Genomic DNA, 16,054 nt, shown 5'->3' on the forward strand with positions numbered 1-16,054 from the left:
GAGGAAGCAAGTGAGCCTCCCCAAAATTAGGCCAGACACTGCATGGTATTGAGCACACAGAACTCCCGGGAGCAGCAGTAGCCAACATGGAGGCAAGGGCAGGCACAACGGTAGTCAACATGGATGCCAGTAAAGACCCAGCAGTAGCCAACATGGAGGCAAGGGCAGCATGGTGGCTCAGTGGTTAGCACTGTAGCCTTGCAGCGCTGGAGTCCTGGGTTCAAATACGACCAAGGACAACATCTGCAAATAGTTTGTATGGTCTCTCCGTGTTTGCATGTGTTTCCTCCGGGTACTCCACTGCGGAATCTGTGTGCGCTATACAAATAAAAAAAAAAGCACAGAAAGTCCCAGCCAGCAGTCTGTAGTAATACTAAACACCTTCAGGACCAGGCCTGAAATGGCTTTAAAGAGGACCTGTCTCCCGACCCCCGTTACAGCCCCCTATACTCGCCTGATCCCGCCGGGTCCCGCTTCCTGAGCCGGTCGGGTCACGGAGATATGAGCGTCCGAAGCCCGGCGCGCGGGCTCACAGGAGAGTCCGATGTCCATAGAGAATGACTGAGCATCGGACTCCCCATTCATTCTCTGAGTGTCGGACTCTCCTGTGAGCGCGTGCCGTGCTTCGGGCGCTCATATCTCAGTGACCCGACCGGCTCAGGAAGCGGGATCAGGTGAGTATAGGGGGCTGTAACGGGGGGTCGGGAGCCTGTCACCCCGGCACGGGGGGTGACAGGTCTCCTTTAAGGACCAAGGCAAATTTTATGAATATGACGTGTCACTTTATTCATTAATAACTTGGGAATGCTTTTACCTAGCCTTGTGATTCAAAGATTTTTTTTTTTAGTTACATATTCCACTATGTTAGTGGTAAATGAGTTGATGTTAGAGCTGGGCGTAACACCGTCAAAATACCGATACCGTCACTGGCGTCGGTTAACCGACCTCAACTCTGTCAGGACGGTATCTGCGGTATTTCCCCCCCCCCCCTCCTCCTCCCCTCACCCTGCGGCCGCATGCTCTGCTCCCCTCAGTTAATCTTCCTGAAGAGGAGGACTGGGGATCTGACAGGCTGCGCACAGGCGTGCTGTGTGCTCAGCACTGCTGCTGCCGGGCGGCTCACTCGCTTCTCTGGAAGCTGCACGGTGTGCCCTGCCCCCACCTCTCCCGCACATACATTTGGGGTCAGGTATGGGTCGGCACATCCTCGCTCCACTGGGCACCGCACTCTGTCCCCGCACAGGAATCCTCGGCGTCCCGTTATCTTTTGGCAGTGTTGGAACCAGCCATGTGTGATCTGCCCGGGACGCTGCCGGCAGATATATGTGCTACAAAACTGAGTGACGGGGCGCAGAGGATTCCTTCCTGTGCGGGAGAGAGAGAGCGGTGCCCGGTGGAGCAAGGAGGTGCCAACCTATACCTGACCCCTGCAACAACAGTATGTGCGGGAGAGGTGGGGGTTAGAACAGCACGTGACAGTGACTGGGGGTAGATATCAGATAGATATAGACAGACAGATAGGAGAGATGGATAGATAGACAGATAGGAGAGATGGATAGATAGACAGATAGGAGAGATGGATAGATAGACAGATAGGAGAGATGGATAGATAGACAGATAGGAGAGATGGATAGATAGACAGATAGGAGAGATGGATAGATAGACAGATAGGAGAGATGGATAGATAGACAGATAGGAGAGATGGATAGATGGACAGATAGGAGAGATGGATAGATGGACAGATAGGAGAGATGGATAGATAGGTATAGCAAAAAATATAGGTAGCACACTAAACGAACTGTGGGTGCCAGCAGACGTAAAAAAATCAGCTAGTAAAAAATATTCTGATAATACAAACGTGAAAACGTGAATTTATTCCATATAACAATGTGCAGAAAACTTCACATATAATATACAACGTTTTGGCATCTCCTATGCCATTTTCAAGTGGCACTTGAAAATGGTGTAGGAGATGCCAAAACGTTGTGTATTACTTATAAAGTTTGCTGCACATTGTTATATGGAATAAATTCACGTTTGTATTACCATCAGAAAATGGGGTTTTCAAAAGGGGTGTGGCTTTTAAAAGGGGCGTGTTATAATTATCGGTCAATTTATCGTTACCGCGGCTACATGTACGATAAACCGCGATATTTATTTAGGCCATTATCGCCCAGCCCTAGTTGATGTCTTTAAAATTTTTTGTGAATAACTCCAAAATATTGTTAAAAATGTTTTAAAAAGCGCATTTCTCTAAAGTCTCTGCAAATAAGGAAAATAGTAATACGTCATTTATTAGTTCATATCTATAAGAAGTCTACTTTATATTAACAGCATTTGGTGAACATGCTTTTACTTTTTTTAGGATGTTAGAGGCCATAAATGTTTAGTAGCAATTTTCTAATTTTTCATGAAAATTTCAAATTTAGAAATGCTTTAGGCACCAGTTCAGTTTTGGAGTATATTTTAAAGGCCTGTATACTAGAAACCCCCATAATTTACCCCATTTTGAAATCTTCACCCTTTCAAGTATTCAAATTGACATTCATACCGTTTTTTCACCCTTAAGGCATTTCACAGGAATAAATGCAAAGTAGGAGTAAAAAAAGTTTAACATTGTCATTTTCTTTCCAGAGACTCCAATGTAATCCTATGTGTTTTTTACCACACCGATTACAGTTACTGATCCACCAATGCCTGCGATTGCCGATGCTGGACCCCCTTTGGGGGTCCAGAGGCAGTTACACTAAACTGTCAGCTATCAGCTGACAGTTTAGTTGCAGCTCCCGGGCTCTGTTTGTGTAAACAGCGAGCATTGGAAGCAGGTCAGTAAATGTACTGACTGGTGCTGGAACTATTATCCTACAAGTCAGTACATTTACTGACTTTAGCGGGAAGGGTTTAAACTATTTGAAGCCCTGGAAATGGCTGTTTGTATTGCTAGTATTCCATGCCTACTGGAACGCTAAATCCTACACTGACGCTCTCCCTGAGAAGCAACAGCTCTGTCCCTGATCTCTTCCAGCACACGTCTGAAGCGAGCACTGCTGGCTGCGCGTTTTATATGGCAGGGTCATCTGATCTGGCCAACCAATCGCTGCTATCGACATGTATGGGTCCCACGTGATCGCAGGATGTACCAAAGAGTCTCCTGCATGTGGATTGGCTGAGAAATAGCGCCCAAACTTACAGGAAACGGATGATGAGATTTCCTCGAGTATCGCAAGATGCTCGTCCGAGTAACGAGTACCATAGAGTACCCTAATACTCGATTGAGTACCACGCTCGGACGAGCATGCTTGCTCATCACTATTGGTGTTCTATGAAGTAAAGTAACTATTAAAGGGAATTACATGTAGACCCAGCTTTATTTATCCATCATTCACTAATGTAAGGAATGTGGTGTTCCTTCACACAGTGCTGAAACAGAAGAGGAAAAGAGGAAGTTGGTCCAGGAGAAAACTGAGACTGAGAAGAAACTGAATGCTACTCTAGAGCAGATGAGGTGAGCCTCACAGTTCTGGTTTTTTTTTTTCGTTTTTTTTTTGGGGGGGGGGGGGGGTCTTTTTTTTGCAGAGTTTTGCAATGTTTTACTGCTCATTTCTTGTTATATAATGTACATAAAGGTACAGGGGTTTTCTAAGCAATACATACTGAGGAATACAGTCAATGGGGCCGGAAGCAGTAGTCTGTGCCCACTGTGTAGTGGCTGCACCTGGCTGGTCACTGAGCATACTGATAGCTAATCAATATGTTTTGCCTGGATAACCCGGTAAATGTACAAAGCTACTCTGTACAGCCTGTCACTCTTACTTTCAAAACTGCTCTGGTGAAATAAAAGTGGTTGGTATGGGCAATATACACTCACCGGCCACTTCATTAGGTACACCATGCTAGTAACGGGTTGGACCCCCTTTTGCCTTCAGAACTGCCTCAATTCTTCGTGGCATAGATACAACAAGGTGCTGGAAGCATTCCTCAGATTTTGGTCCATATTGACATGATGGCATCACACAGTTGCCGCAGATTTGTCGGCTGCACATCCATGATGCAAATCTCCCGTTCCACCACATCCCAAAGATGCTCTATTGGATTGAGATCTGGTGACTGTGGAGGCCATTTGAGTACGGTGAACTCATTGTCATGTTCAAGAAACCAGTCTGAGATGATTCTAGCTTTATGACATGGCGCATTATCCTGCTGAAAGTAGCCATCAGATGTTGGGTACATTGTGGTCATAAAGGGATGGACATGGTCAGCAACAATACTCAGGTAGGCTGTGGCGTTGCAACGATGCTCAATTGGTACCAAGGGGCCCAAAGAGTGCCAAGAAAATATTCCCCACACCATGACACCACCACCACCAGCCTGAACCGTTGATACAAGGCAGGATGGATCCATGCTTTCATGTTGTTGACGCCAAATTCTGACCCTACCATCCGAATGTCGTAGCAGAAATCGAGACTCATCAGACCAGGCAACATTTTTCCAATCTTCTACTGTCCAATTTCGATGAGCTTGTGCAAATTGTAGCCTCAGTTTCCTGTTCTTAGCTGAAAGGAGTGGCACCCGGTGTGGTCTTCTGCTGCTGTAGCCCATCTGCTTCAAAGTTCGACATACTGTGCGTTCAGAGATGCTCTTCTGCCTACCTTGGTTGTAACGGTTGGCTATTTGAGTCACTGTTGCCTTTCTATCAGCTCAAACTAGTCTGCCCATTCTCCTCTGACCTCTGGCATCAACAAGGCATTTCCGCCCACAGAACTGCCGCTCACTGGATGTTTTTTCTTTTTCGGACCATTCTCTGTAAACCCTAGAGATGGTTGTGCGTGTAGATCAGCAGTTTCTGAAATACTCAGACCAGCCCTTCTGGCACCAACAACCATGCCACGTTCAAAGGCCCTCAAATCACCTTTCTTCCCCATACTGATGCTTGGTTTGAACTGCAGGAGATTGTCTTGACCATGCCTAAATGCACCATGTGATTGGCTGATTAGAAATTAAGTGGTAACGTGCAGTTGGACAGGTGTACCTAATAAAGTGGCCGGTGAGTGTATAACGTTTTTTGTTTTAATAGATAAGGCCCATTCACTTTCAGGGGACTTGGGGTCCTATTCCACGGAGCGATAATTGGGCGACCGATTTCACAAGCACCATGCTTTACCTAAGCGTGTTGCAGGTCTTCACCTGCGCTCCTTCTTCCTCCTGGTCCCGCCCGCATCAACAGCTTTGGTGCGGCCTGTCTGAGCTGACAGACTGCTCAGCCAATCATTGGCCAGGAGCAGTCTGTCAACTCAGACAGGCCGCTCTAAAGCTGCTGGGCGCGGGACCGGGAGGAAGGAGCCCAGGAGAATACCTGCAACATGTTTAGGTAATGTATGGTGTTTAAACAAGGGCTGCAAGGACATCGGTAACAATGTCCCTGCAGCCCTCACTAAACGATTATCGGGCTGTGTAATAGGCCCAGTAAACACCAATCTAGCAGATCAGAGCTCGTTTACATAATTGATCAAGCCTCCATCGACCCGTGAAATAGGACCCTTAGAGTCCCTGTAACCAAAATTGCAGTTCCAGTTTCTTTAGAATGCTATGCCTCATGTGAAACAAAGCTACTATGCCTGATGTGGAACAAATGTGTTGCTCTGTTTTCAGTGATGTCCTTTTGAAAGCTGAAAACTACAAGCTGCTCATAGACCAAGCTGAGGAGCGTTTAAAGCAGAAAGAGCAAGAACAAGTAAGCCAAGGAGAGGACTTCAGGCAAAAGGAAGAGGAACTATTGGCCAAAATGCGAGAACTGGAGGACAAGTATACTGTAATGCTGCAAGAAAAGGGTAAGTGGCAGAGTTGGTCTGGCAGGTTTACTTAAGCTATACCATTAGACTACACAGTCAGATGCTGTGCTGAGGCTTCTGGTACCCCACTGGGCACCACTAGTGATGAGCGAAAATCAGAAAAATGTCCATGTTCAGTCATGTGGTCGAACACAAACTGAACATTCAACTCCCGGTGTCTGGAGAAAATAGATGCCACCTGGAAAGTGCTGGAAAACATGGATAAAGCCATGTTTCATGGCAGCCCTAGGGAGGCCCCCAATTTCTCCAGACGCTGGGAGTTGACTGTGTTCGGTCACATGGCCTAAGGTGGAAATTTTTCCACTGTTTGCTCATCACTAGTCACCACCTGATGTGTTGACTTTACAGGGACTGACCCCTTCAGCCAATTGACTTGAATGAAACACCACTGCAGCCACTGACTGGCTGAGCAGGGCAGTTCTATGGGATCAGCAAGTCACCGTAATTGGGAAGAGGTTGTGGCTGGTGTGGGATGCCAGGGTGGTCCTCAGGGCTGAAGTAGTCACAGATGGCATAAACAGGTGTAGTAGCCTGCTGTGTCAAGAGTTGTCCCCTAATCTTCACTGAGCCGACGTCCTCGCTGGACCAGACATCTGCAGCACACAACAAGCGTATGTCAATTTGATGCTGATGTACTGCACGTGTCCTGCCAGACGGTGACATTGGTTATATGTCCGGTACAGGCTGTACTGTATAATATATATTCTATGGTAGAATGGGGTATGGCTTAAGAAGTCATAGACAATTGTCTAAACTGATTTGCTTTATTCCTGTATGTTACAGAAAATCTATTAACTGAAAGCAACACAAAAAAGAACAGTTTATATGTGGAATTGGAAGCCTTAAAGGAGAAAGTGAGCCAAGGAGATGGGCAGTGTGAGGCCTTACAAAGGCGAGAAGAAGAACTGAAAATGCAGTTGCAGAAGGAAATGGTGAGATCTGGAGCACTGATGCCTGTTCTGTTGGAAAGTTTACGTATGATGCCCACCACCTCTGATGGTACTGAATGTAGTTATGAATCTTCTCTCACCTTAGGAGACCTCCAGTGCTCTTAAGCTGGAACTGCAGAAAGTGCAAGAGGAAATGGCGAAAGAGAGGAGTCTTCTGGAAGATGAGCTGGAGGGGGTGCTGGATGAACTTGATAGACTACAACAACAGGAGGAAGAAGCTGAGAAAATGATTCTCAAACTAGAGCAAGTGAACAAAGAGAGGGCAGAGGAGCTTGGTCGTCTGGAAGAAACTTTAAAAGGGTGAGCTGTGCTATTGGCTGGAGCAGTGTCTTAATGTCAGTCCTCAAGACCCCCCCCCCCCCCCCCCCCCCCCCCCCCCAACAAGGCTGGCTAGCAAATATAAAATCATCTAAAGTATTCCCTTGCAGGTATTATTTCTGGTTACCAATGAAAATGTTGCCCCTGTATTTAAAGGGTTAATCATGTCTGCCTGGTGACCAAGACTTTTTGACTTGGATATTACTGGGCAAGTCCTGACACTAACATTGGCTTCCAAATGAGACGAAAGGTAAATGGTTGTTGTGGAGAAAACAAAGGAAGATTGTTCAAGTAGTTGTGATAACCTCATTGATGGCCCTCTAACTCTGATTCTCAGAATTCAGTAAAATTCTGCAGGTCAAGCCTTTTTACACTACTTGTGTTCACAGGAAAAACCAAGAGCTGGAAAATGCAAAAGAAAAGCACAAAAGGAAAATCTCAGAGCTGAAAGAAGAACATGCCAGCACCTTGTGTAAACTTTCAGAAACTGAAAGGTATTTACAATAGTCTTGGTGTTATTGGTGTTATGGAATATATATAACTTGTTATAGATGCAAAAAAAACTGTTCATCCTTCTATACCTAATTTTCAGTTTTTTTTGTTTTTTTTGTTCTGAGAGGCAAAACCATTATTGATAAGCCACAATATTCATGTTTTGTTTATCAGTTTTATATTGCTAGTGTGGTGAGCACTTAGACCGAAGTGTTTGTTTGACTGGTATACTTTAAAGTGTCACTGTCGTGAAAATTTTTTTTGCAGAAATCAATAGTCCAGGCGATTTTAAGAAACTTTGTAATTGGGTTTATTATCCGAAAAATGCATTTTTATAATGAAAAAGCAGTTTGAAGCTCTCCCCCCTGTCTTCATTGTTCTCCTATGGAGAGAGCTAAAGAAAAGACCAAAACAGGACAACAAAGAGTTAATCTACAAATCCCTCACAGGATATCTCCTGTGACAGTCACCAGTGACCTGTCTGAGCTCGGATTACAGCTGTCACCCAGCTCCTTGCCTGTAACTGTAATCCTCTGTTATCTGCTTTCTGCTGTCGGCTAACTCCCTCCTTCCTCCTCCCCCCTCCCCTCTCCCTAGAGCAGACAGGGTACGTCTCCTGCAACAAGTCACAATTTTCAGATTTTTCAGAGTGGATGAAAAAGAGGAAGGAGGGGGGGGGGGCTGGGAAAAGGCTTTTTACATGCAGATAATGGCAGATTTGGCTAATAAACCCAATTACAAAGTTTCTTAAAATCGCCTGGACTATTGATTTCTGCAAAAAAAAAAAAAATACGACAGTGACTCTTTAACCCTTTGAGGACCAGGCCCAAAATGACCCAGTGGACCGCGCAAATTTTGATCTTAGTGTTTCCGTTTTTCCCTCCTCCCCTCCTAAGAGCTCTAGCACTCTCAGTTTTTTATCTACAGGCCATGTAAGGGCTTATTTGTTACAGGAATAGTTGTACTTTGTAATGGCGTCATTCATTTTCCCATAACATGTATGATGGAATCCCAAATATATTATTTATGAAGATATAAATTGATGAAATCGCAAAAAAGAATGCAATATGGTAAGGTTTGGGGGGTTCCTGTGTCTACGTTATGCACTATATGGTAACAGCGACATGATACAATTATTCTATAGGTCAGCCCGAACACAACCATATGCAGGTTTACACAGATTCTCTAATGTTATATATTTTTTTTAAATGAAATCCTTTTTTTTGGCAATTAATTATAAATAAAATGGGACTATTGTGACGCTTATAACGGTTTTATTTTTGCACCTACGGGGCTGTATGGGGTGTCATTTTTTCCGCCATGATCTCTAGTTTTTATTAATACCATATTTGTGAAGATCGGACGTTTTGATCACTTTTTATTAATTTTTTTATATATATAATGTAACATAAAATCGGTAATCTGCGCACTTTTCCCCCTCTTTTCGTGTACGCCGTTTACCGGTCACAATGACACTTGTTATATTTTAATAGATCGGACAATTACGCACGCTACGGTATATTATATGTTTATCTATTTATTTATTTTTATATGTTTTATTTATATAATGGGAAAGGGGGGTGATTTCAACTTTTATTGGGGGAGGGGTTTTGGGGTAGTGTATTAGTGTTTTTAACTTTTTTTTTTTTACACATTTGAAGTCCCTTTGGGGGACTTGTACATAGATTAGTTTGATTTTTACACTGATGAATGCTATGCCATAGGCACAGCATTGATCAGTGTTATCGGCGCTCTGCTCATTGAGCCTGCCTGTGCAGGCTTAGAGTAGCAGAGCGCCGATCGGACCGCATGGAGACAGGTAAGAGACCTCCAGCAGTCCGTTATACCGATCGGGACCCCCGCAGTCACACTGCGGGGGTCCCGATCGGTAAGTGACAGGGGACTCCCCCTGTCACTTACACTTAAACGCCGCGGTCGCGCCGTGATCGCGGCGTTTAAGGGGTTAATGACACGCGGCAGCGCGATCGCTGCAGCGTGTCATTGCCGGTGAGGTCCCGGCTGCTCACTGCAGCCGGCCCCCACCTCCTATGAAGCGCGCTCCGCTCCGGAGCGCGCTTCATAGCGGGAATAACACCCGTGACGTAAGGTTACGTCATGGGTCGTCTGGGGACAGACTTCCATGACGTAACCCTACGTCCAGGGTCGTCTAGGGGTTAAAGCCCAAAGTTACTTCATAGTGTGAACCCCCAAATCAGGAACATTGTGTTTTCTTGTTTATTCAGCTATAAACTCTCCTTCTAATTACTTCCCTTATTTTAGTTTTCAGGTTTCGGCAACAACAGAAATTGAGTCTTTGAAATCGACTAATGTTTCCTTACTTGAAAAGTTTACTGTAGCAGAAGAAGAGAATAAGAGTCTAAAACAAGATCTTGAAAGTAAAGTAAAAGACATGCAAGGGTTGGAACTGCAAATCTGTAATTTGAAAGCAGAGTCCAACCAAACGAAGGAAGACCTAGAAAACCAATTGCTTGAGAGAGAGAAACAACTGTTAGATCTGCGAGAGTCGTCAAGCAAAACCATATTTGAGTTAGAGCTTCAGGTACTTGAGCTGCAAAAGGAGGCTTCTAAAACCAAAGATGAGATGGCACAACACCTTCAGGAGGTGGAGAGAAGAAACAAGGTACTGTTGGCGGAAGAAGTTCACAAGCTAAGCATCACATCCAACAAAATCATGGAAGAACTGGAGCAGCAACTCTGTGAGCTACAAGAATCTGCAAAGAGAACGAATGACCAGTTAGAGAAGCAAGTTGGAGACCTCGAGAAGACCTTAGATACAACAGAGCGTGAACTAGATGAGCGAAATAGTGAACTGGAGAGGCTTAAATCTCAATTCAGAGAACTGCAAGAGGAATGTTCAAGGTAATATTATACTTTTTCAATCATTCTATGTGTGATAGTGTTGAATATAACGCTCTGTAAAAGTGTCCTGAATATGGCCATTACAGAGTGCTTAAAAGAATGCTTAAGGTCCTATAAGTTTTGTGTGTGTGTGTGTATATATTATATTATTTTTTTTTTCAATCTGTTCTTTCACACAGTAAAGAATCTAATGAGGCTATTTTATTAGAAGCAAGCCAGTGGCGTACAATGTTTGAGGAGTTGCAAAATAAAGTCCGTCCATTTCAGGTAAGCTTTCTTACTAGGATTTATTTGCACACCTGTTTGTGTATAGGGCATACTCCCAGTTTACATTTGTCTTCATTAGTGGATTGCCTTGGGCCTGTCACTAGTACTGAAATGTAACAGACACCCATATCACATGTTATCCACGTTGCACTGGTATACACATCAACCTGTAATCTGCATGACGTCCCTCTACTCATTCTGACTATGTGGCCGTAAATGACATGAATGGGGAACAACATTTAAAATCCAGCATCTGACATCAGAAGGCACCCATTCACTTATATGGAATCTGCTAGTGGTTCTTTTCTTGTGGTTTGCAAATACTGGACTGCCCCATTAACCTCATGATGATCCTGCGTTTACGGCTCTCTTAACACCCTACAGCAACAATTGGATGCTTTTGAAGCTGAGAAAAACGCCTTACTTAGTGAACAAGGTGCAGCTCAGGATGAACTAAACAAGCTCAGTGACGCATATGCCAAGCTGCTTGGTCACCAGAATCAGAAGCAGAAGATTAAGCATGTCATGAAGCTCAAGACTGAGAACACTCAGCTTAAGCAGGTACTGTTTGGCAGGTACACTCTATGGCTTTAAAGGTATAGTCTCGTAAATCCAACCACTGTCCATATGCTTGATGGTGGCCCCCCTCGTCGCCACCTTTTCCCAGACTAATGCTGCTATCCCAGTAACCATGTACATGCTGGTGGCTGTTGTATTGAGGTTTACTTGGTGATGAATAACCATTGTAGCACTTGACACTAAACAGGCCCTTATTTTACAGTATCTATAGACCTTTTTGGTCCTAACTTATCTTACATTGAGCATAGAGAGATGTAGAATGCATACTACATGGTTTTGTGTCTTATGTTCTCTACTGCACTCTAAGGTTCTTAACTTAACAAGTGCTGTTAAATGGTGGTTGTACAGAGTATCGATAAGACTATCTGTAGGCCCTGCAGTCTGATAGTGAAAGCTTCTAATAACTAGCTTTGGCATGCATGAGTCTTGTAGGCTCATGGGTTTGCATGTCCCAATACCAGACTAAAAAAAGCTTGAAAAAGCTTTAATAAAATTCATAGAAATGTACACCCCTCAAAAAAAAATTGTTGTTTTAATAGACTATTTTCTATACAATAATGCACAGCTTTTTAACTTAGTGGGTTTTCTCCCTCTTAGGAGTTGGCCAAACTAAAGGCCCAGCTTTCCAAGGAGAAGCAAACAGAAAAGCTGCTTCAATCCCAGTTGCATGAGCTACAAGGTGTAAGGAGATTTGATCCATCCAAAGCATTCCAGCATGATGTCAAGGAAAATGTGTATCCCAAAGCCCCATTAAGAGAAGGTAAGATCAGACTAGGCCTAGTATAAGCCTTTTTGTTAGAACTCTATAAGTCACCGCTTTGTTGGGATTGTGACCAGATAATGTGCAGCATCACCAAGCTGATGTATAAATCATATAGTGTACCTGAGAGGTCCGCCTGAACTAACTGTTCATATTGCTGTCATGTACAAATCCCTGTCAAGCTACTATACATCCTGATAAGGCTCTTTTATTATCTGCTGCCATGTCTGGCTTGGCGCACTGGGGGTGGGACTACTGCACTTCATTTAGCATTTATACAGTGCTCTGCAGTGATGAGCGCCGACGTTTCGTCACTGCAGAGTGCCGCCCCCATAATTCATTAGAAGCTGTGGGCTGGCCAAGGTGGATCTGTGTCCTGAGGGCAGCTTCGTTCACATATGTATTGAACTACAAATTAACCAAACAGCACAGAGGATAAAGGTGAGAAATTTGCCTTCATCCTAGGGCTCTGTGCACTATTGGGACTTATCAGCAGGTTAGAGACTTCTAACCTGCTGAAAGCTTCCCTTTAACATATATGCACAGATGCCACCGCTTCACAGAGCATATTTGTGACGAAAGATTCACTTTAAGGGTACAAACAATCCGGCTTCAGGGGTTCCCAGGTGGACGTCCCGCTTAACCGATCGGTGTACTGCGGCAGGGCAGTACACTGACTGGCTGAGCAGGACGTCTAGTCAGGAACCCCCAAAGCAAGCCGGATCGCGGAGCAGGTAGTGTACATGCTCAGGCGGGGGGTTAACGGGGGGACTGTCTTCCGACATTGACATCCTGCTGCAAGTATGTCTGCCCATAGACATTACAGGGCAGGGACCTGCAGATGATCTCGCTGCGAATTCGCAGCAAGAAATCCGCTGCGGATCAGTCATGTGTGTTTGTACCCTAAAGGGAGCAGGAAGTGGAGAGCGGAAAATCCTGGTAACAATAATACATTTATAGTTACCTGTTCTGTAGCACCATGTGACCACTCCTAGACCCCAATTGATGGATTGCATTCTCAGCAAGTCAGTGAAGTCAGAACACAACTGCAGGCAATACATTAGGTCCGGTACCCCCCACCCCGAATTCATAACTTAGCAGGAAGCCAGGGGATAATTAGTTCTAGCGGCTGTCGGAGGTGGTGATGTGGCACTTCAGGAGCACAGGGTGAGTATACATCAGAGTTCCTTCCCTGAACGTGTGCCCCCCCCCACACACACACACACACACGGCCTGCACAGTGGGTGTTTGTTTTGACTGCTTCCTTTTATTACTTGTAAAATTTCTAGTTTATAAATACTATTGTTCCAAGTCTTAAATCCACTTTTTCCCCCTATGTTTCTCTACAGGAAACAGAAACAAGTGCTGAATAGCCAATAATTCCTACCTGTACAGTAAAATGTATCACTGTGTATATTTTTTCACATAAAACATGGAGTATAATATAAAATCATGTAAATGAGTTTTAATTTCACATACTATATTTTAATGTTGTCTAAATAAACATTTAACCTGTGCATAAGACTTGTTGCAGTTAGCGTATGATTGCTGTATTCAGTATGTTTAACTTTTTTTTTTTTTTTTTTTTTTTTTCCTTGGTCTCTTAACAGGGCTTAAAGGGGTATTACCCTGAAACATAACTTTTGATATGTTGCTGCCCATGGTCTCTGTCTACTTCCACCAGTTCTCAGCTGCTGCTTTCTGCTGATGACACAAATCGGTGTGTGAGCCTTTCTCTGTTTTCCCCCTCCTCTCCCCTCCCTTCTGAGACAGCTGATGTAAGAAAGTCCCTGTATGGCTTTATCTGCAACTTTATAGTTCTTTGTAATTCTGGGAGAATTAGTGAGTTTATTATTGGCAATTTTTACCTCAGAATAACCCTCCCAGCATTAGAAACAAGCTACAATGTTGTAGATAAAGCCAGCCAGGGGCTTGTTTACATCTACTGTCCCAGAAGGGAGGGGGGAGGAGGGGGAGACATAAAAATCTGTGTGTGAGCTTTTCTGTCTTTAGCAGAAAGCAGCAGTTTGGAATTGACTGGGAAAGAGACTGAATAGAATTGGATGTGGATGTGTATATGTAATATTACACACATACACATACACATACATATACACACTCACACACTGGCATGCAGGAGGTGAGCAGGCAAAATCTATACAGAATACATTATAAAACTGGTCTGCATGGAGGATTATATATAGGGGTACTCCAAAGAAGAATTGTTTACTTTTCTGGCACAAGTTGACTTATACATACTTGTAAATTACTTTAAAAACGAAAATCACTTCTAGCCTTCAAGTACTTAGCGGCCCTGTATGCCATGCAGAAAGTAAAGTTTCACCAGTCTCACATGGTGCTCTTTGTTGCCACCTATGTGTCGGGAAGTGCAAAGCAGTTGCAAAACATCTGTTCTGGACAGTTCCTTACAGGGATAGAGGTGGCAATAGGCAGCACAGTGTCAAACTGGAGAGGGGAAATACAGCAGCTGATCAGTATAAAAAAAAAAAATCTCTCAGTACATAAGTAATTCTAGTCTGTATAACTTTCTGGCACCAGTTCATTTAAAATCACACTTAACACTTAGACCCTTTTAATGTTCAATGTTACCTCCAGTCCCTGTTGCATTAGGACACACTGGGGGAAATTTATCAAGGGCTTTTCGCCCATTGTTGGTCTAAATTCTGTTTGAACCAGTATTCGACAGGTGAATATTTGTTTCCTGCATTGCGTGGCTGATTCCTTCAAGTTTTAGAGCTTATATGGCATTAAGGGAATGTGTCATAAGAAAATTAACTTATTTGTATTTTTTATGTTAAACATTTTTAAAGAATTTTTGGTGACTTTTTTTTTTTTTTTTTTTTTTTTTTTTCCCCCCTTTCTAATTTTTCCATGTTACTATCTATTATAAAATAACCCTGATATCTTGCAGTTCCCAATAGATAACAGATCCCTGTAGCATGACCTCTCCAAAGGTCACAGAGCACACTCTTGGTGTTTCATATTAATCCCAAAGGAACAGACTGTCTATGGTCGTCTATGTCCATGAGGCTTGCGGTAAAGCATGTCACTAAATGCTGTTAAAACAGCTCAGGCAATATGGCAGCTTTCATAACAATGTACAAAAAGTGAAATAAAGTCAGAAAATAGAAACATTGGAATAAAAGAGCAGCAACTTTTAGTATCTGATTCTAATCATTAAAAAAAAAAAAAAAAAAAAAAAGGTGACACATTCCCTTTAAGGGAAATATCTAATCCCAAGATACCATCACGCAATAACCATAAGGTTAACTGAATTTTGTCTGCATCAGGTCACCTACATAGTTGTGAAATGAACGATCATGACCCTATTTCCTGTTGTCACGTAAGCTACTTGTCTAACTTCATGTGACCTACTATTGCTGGATCCGGTTGTGATGACAGATAAACAGTGACAGATCCGCCCGTATAGAAGAGCAAAATCCATCTCTAAAGAAATGCCCACAAACTGTAGTAGATGAAATAATTTTATATGCACATACAATACTTACAACGTTGCCTATTAAAGCATTACATAAAGAAAATATTGGACAAATTATATTATACTTTGCTATAGGATTCCTTGATATTGGTTACCCTGCTGTTTTATACTGCTTTAATGAGATCTGCTGTGATTTTCTGCTATAAGTAATGTTATTGAGGCAAGTGTCTACATATCATTGTATATCCTATGCCTAATGTAATAGACATGGGCAGAGTTGGCTACTAAATCCTCTTTAAGGACAGGCTGGCTGACAGACATGAATGGCCCTCATGGTATTGTAGAGCAGATGCTGCACTATTAATGACCGAATGCAATTCAAGTGTTATGCACTTTCATATTGTGGGTCAACAAGCTATTTTGTAAGTGCATACCACTTTAATTAAACCACGTTCTGTAACCTGGAGGGAGAACCTCCTCGCTCTAATTATGGGACAGG

General features: G+C 43.4%; 1 protein-coding gene across 2 annotated transcripts in view; it reads left to right on the plus strand.

The window, feature by feature from the left end:
* Positions 1-15,629, plus strand: part of HMMR (hyaluronan mediated motility receptor) — a 36,360-nt gene extending 20,731 nt beyond the window's left edge. Inside the window, exons 12-21 of one of the 2 annotated variants that reach the window (XM_069969744.1) lie at positions 3,419-3,505; positions 5,650-5,828; positions 6,633-6,781; positions 6,885-7,099; positions 7,507-7,611; positions 9,890-10,489; positions 10,669-10,756; positions 11,141-11,317; positions 11,933-12,095; positions 15,407-15,629. In XM_069969744.1, the coding sequence (XP_069825845.1) occupies positions 3,419-3,505; positions 5,650-5,828; positions 6,633-6,781; positions 6,885-7,099; positions 7,507-7,611; positions 9,890-10,489; positions 10,669-10,756; positions 11,141-11,317; positions 11,933-12,095; positions 15,407-15,486 (1,843 nt within the window). In that variant the 3' untranslated portion in view covers positions 15,487-15,629. Of the gene's footprint in view, positions 1-3,418; positions 3,506-5,649; positions 5,829-6,632; positions 6,782-6,884; positions 7,100-7,506; positions 7,612-9,889; positions 10,490-10,668; positions 10,757-11,140; positions 11,318-11,932; positions 12,096-13,444; positions 13,620-15,406 lie in introns of those variants that run through there. The other variant, XM_069969752.1, reaches the window with a different exon arrangement.
* Positions 15,630-16,054: the final 425 nt, after the last annotated feature.

The sequence above is a fragment of the Dendropsophus ebraccatus genome, chromosome 1, assembly GCF_027789765.1.
Source record: "Dendropsophus ebraccatus isolate aDenEbr1 chromosome 1, aDenEbr1.pat, whole genome shotgun sequence".
NCBI lineage: Eukaryota > Metazoa > Chordata > Amphibia > Anura > Hylidae > Dendropsophus > Dendropsophus ebraccatus.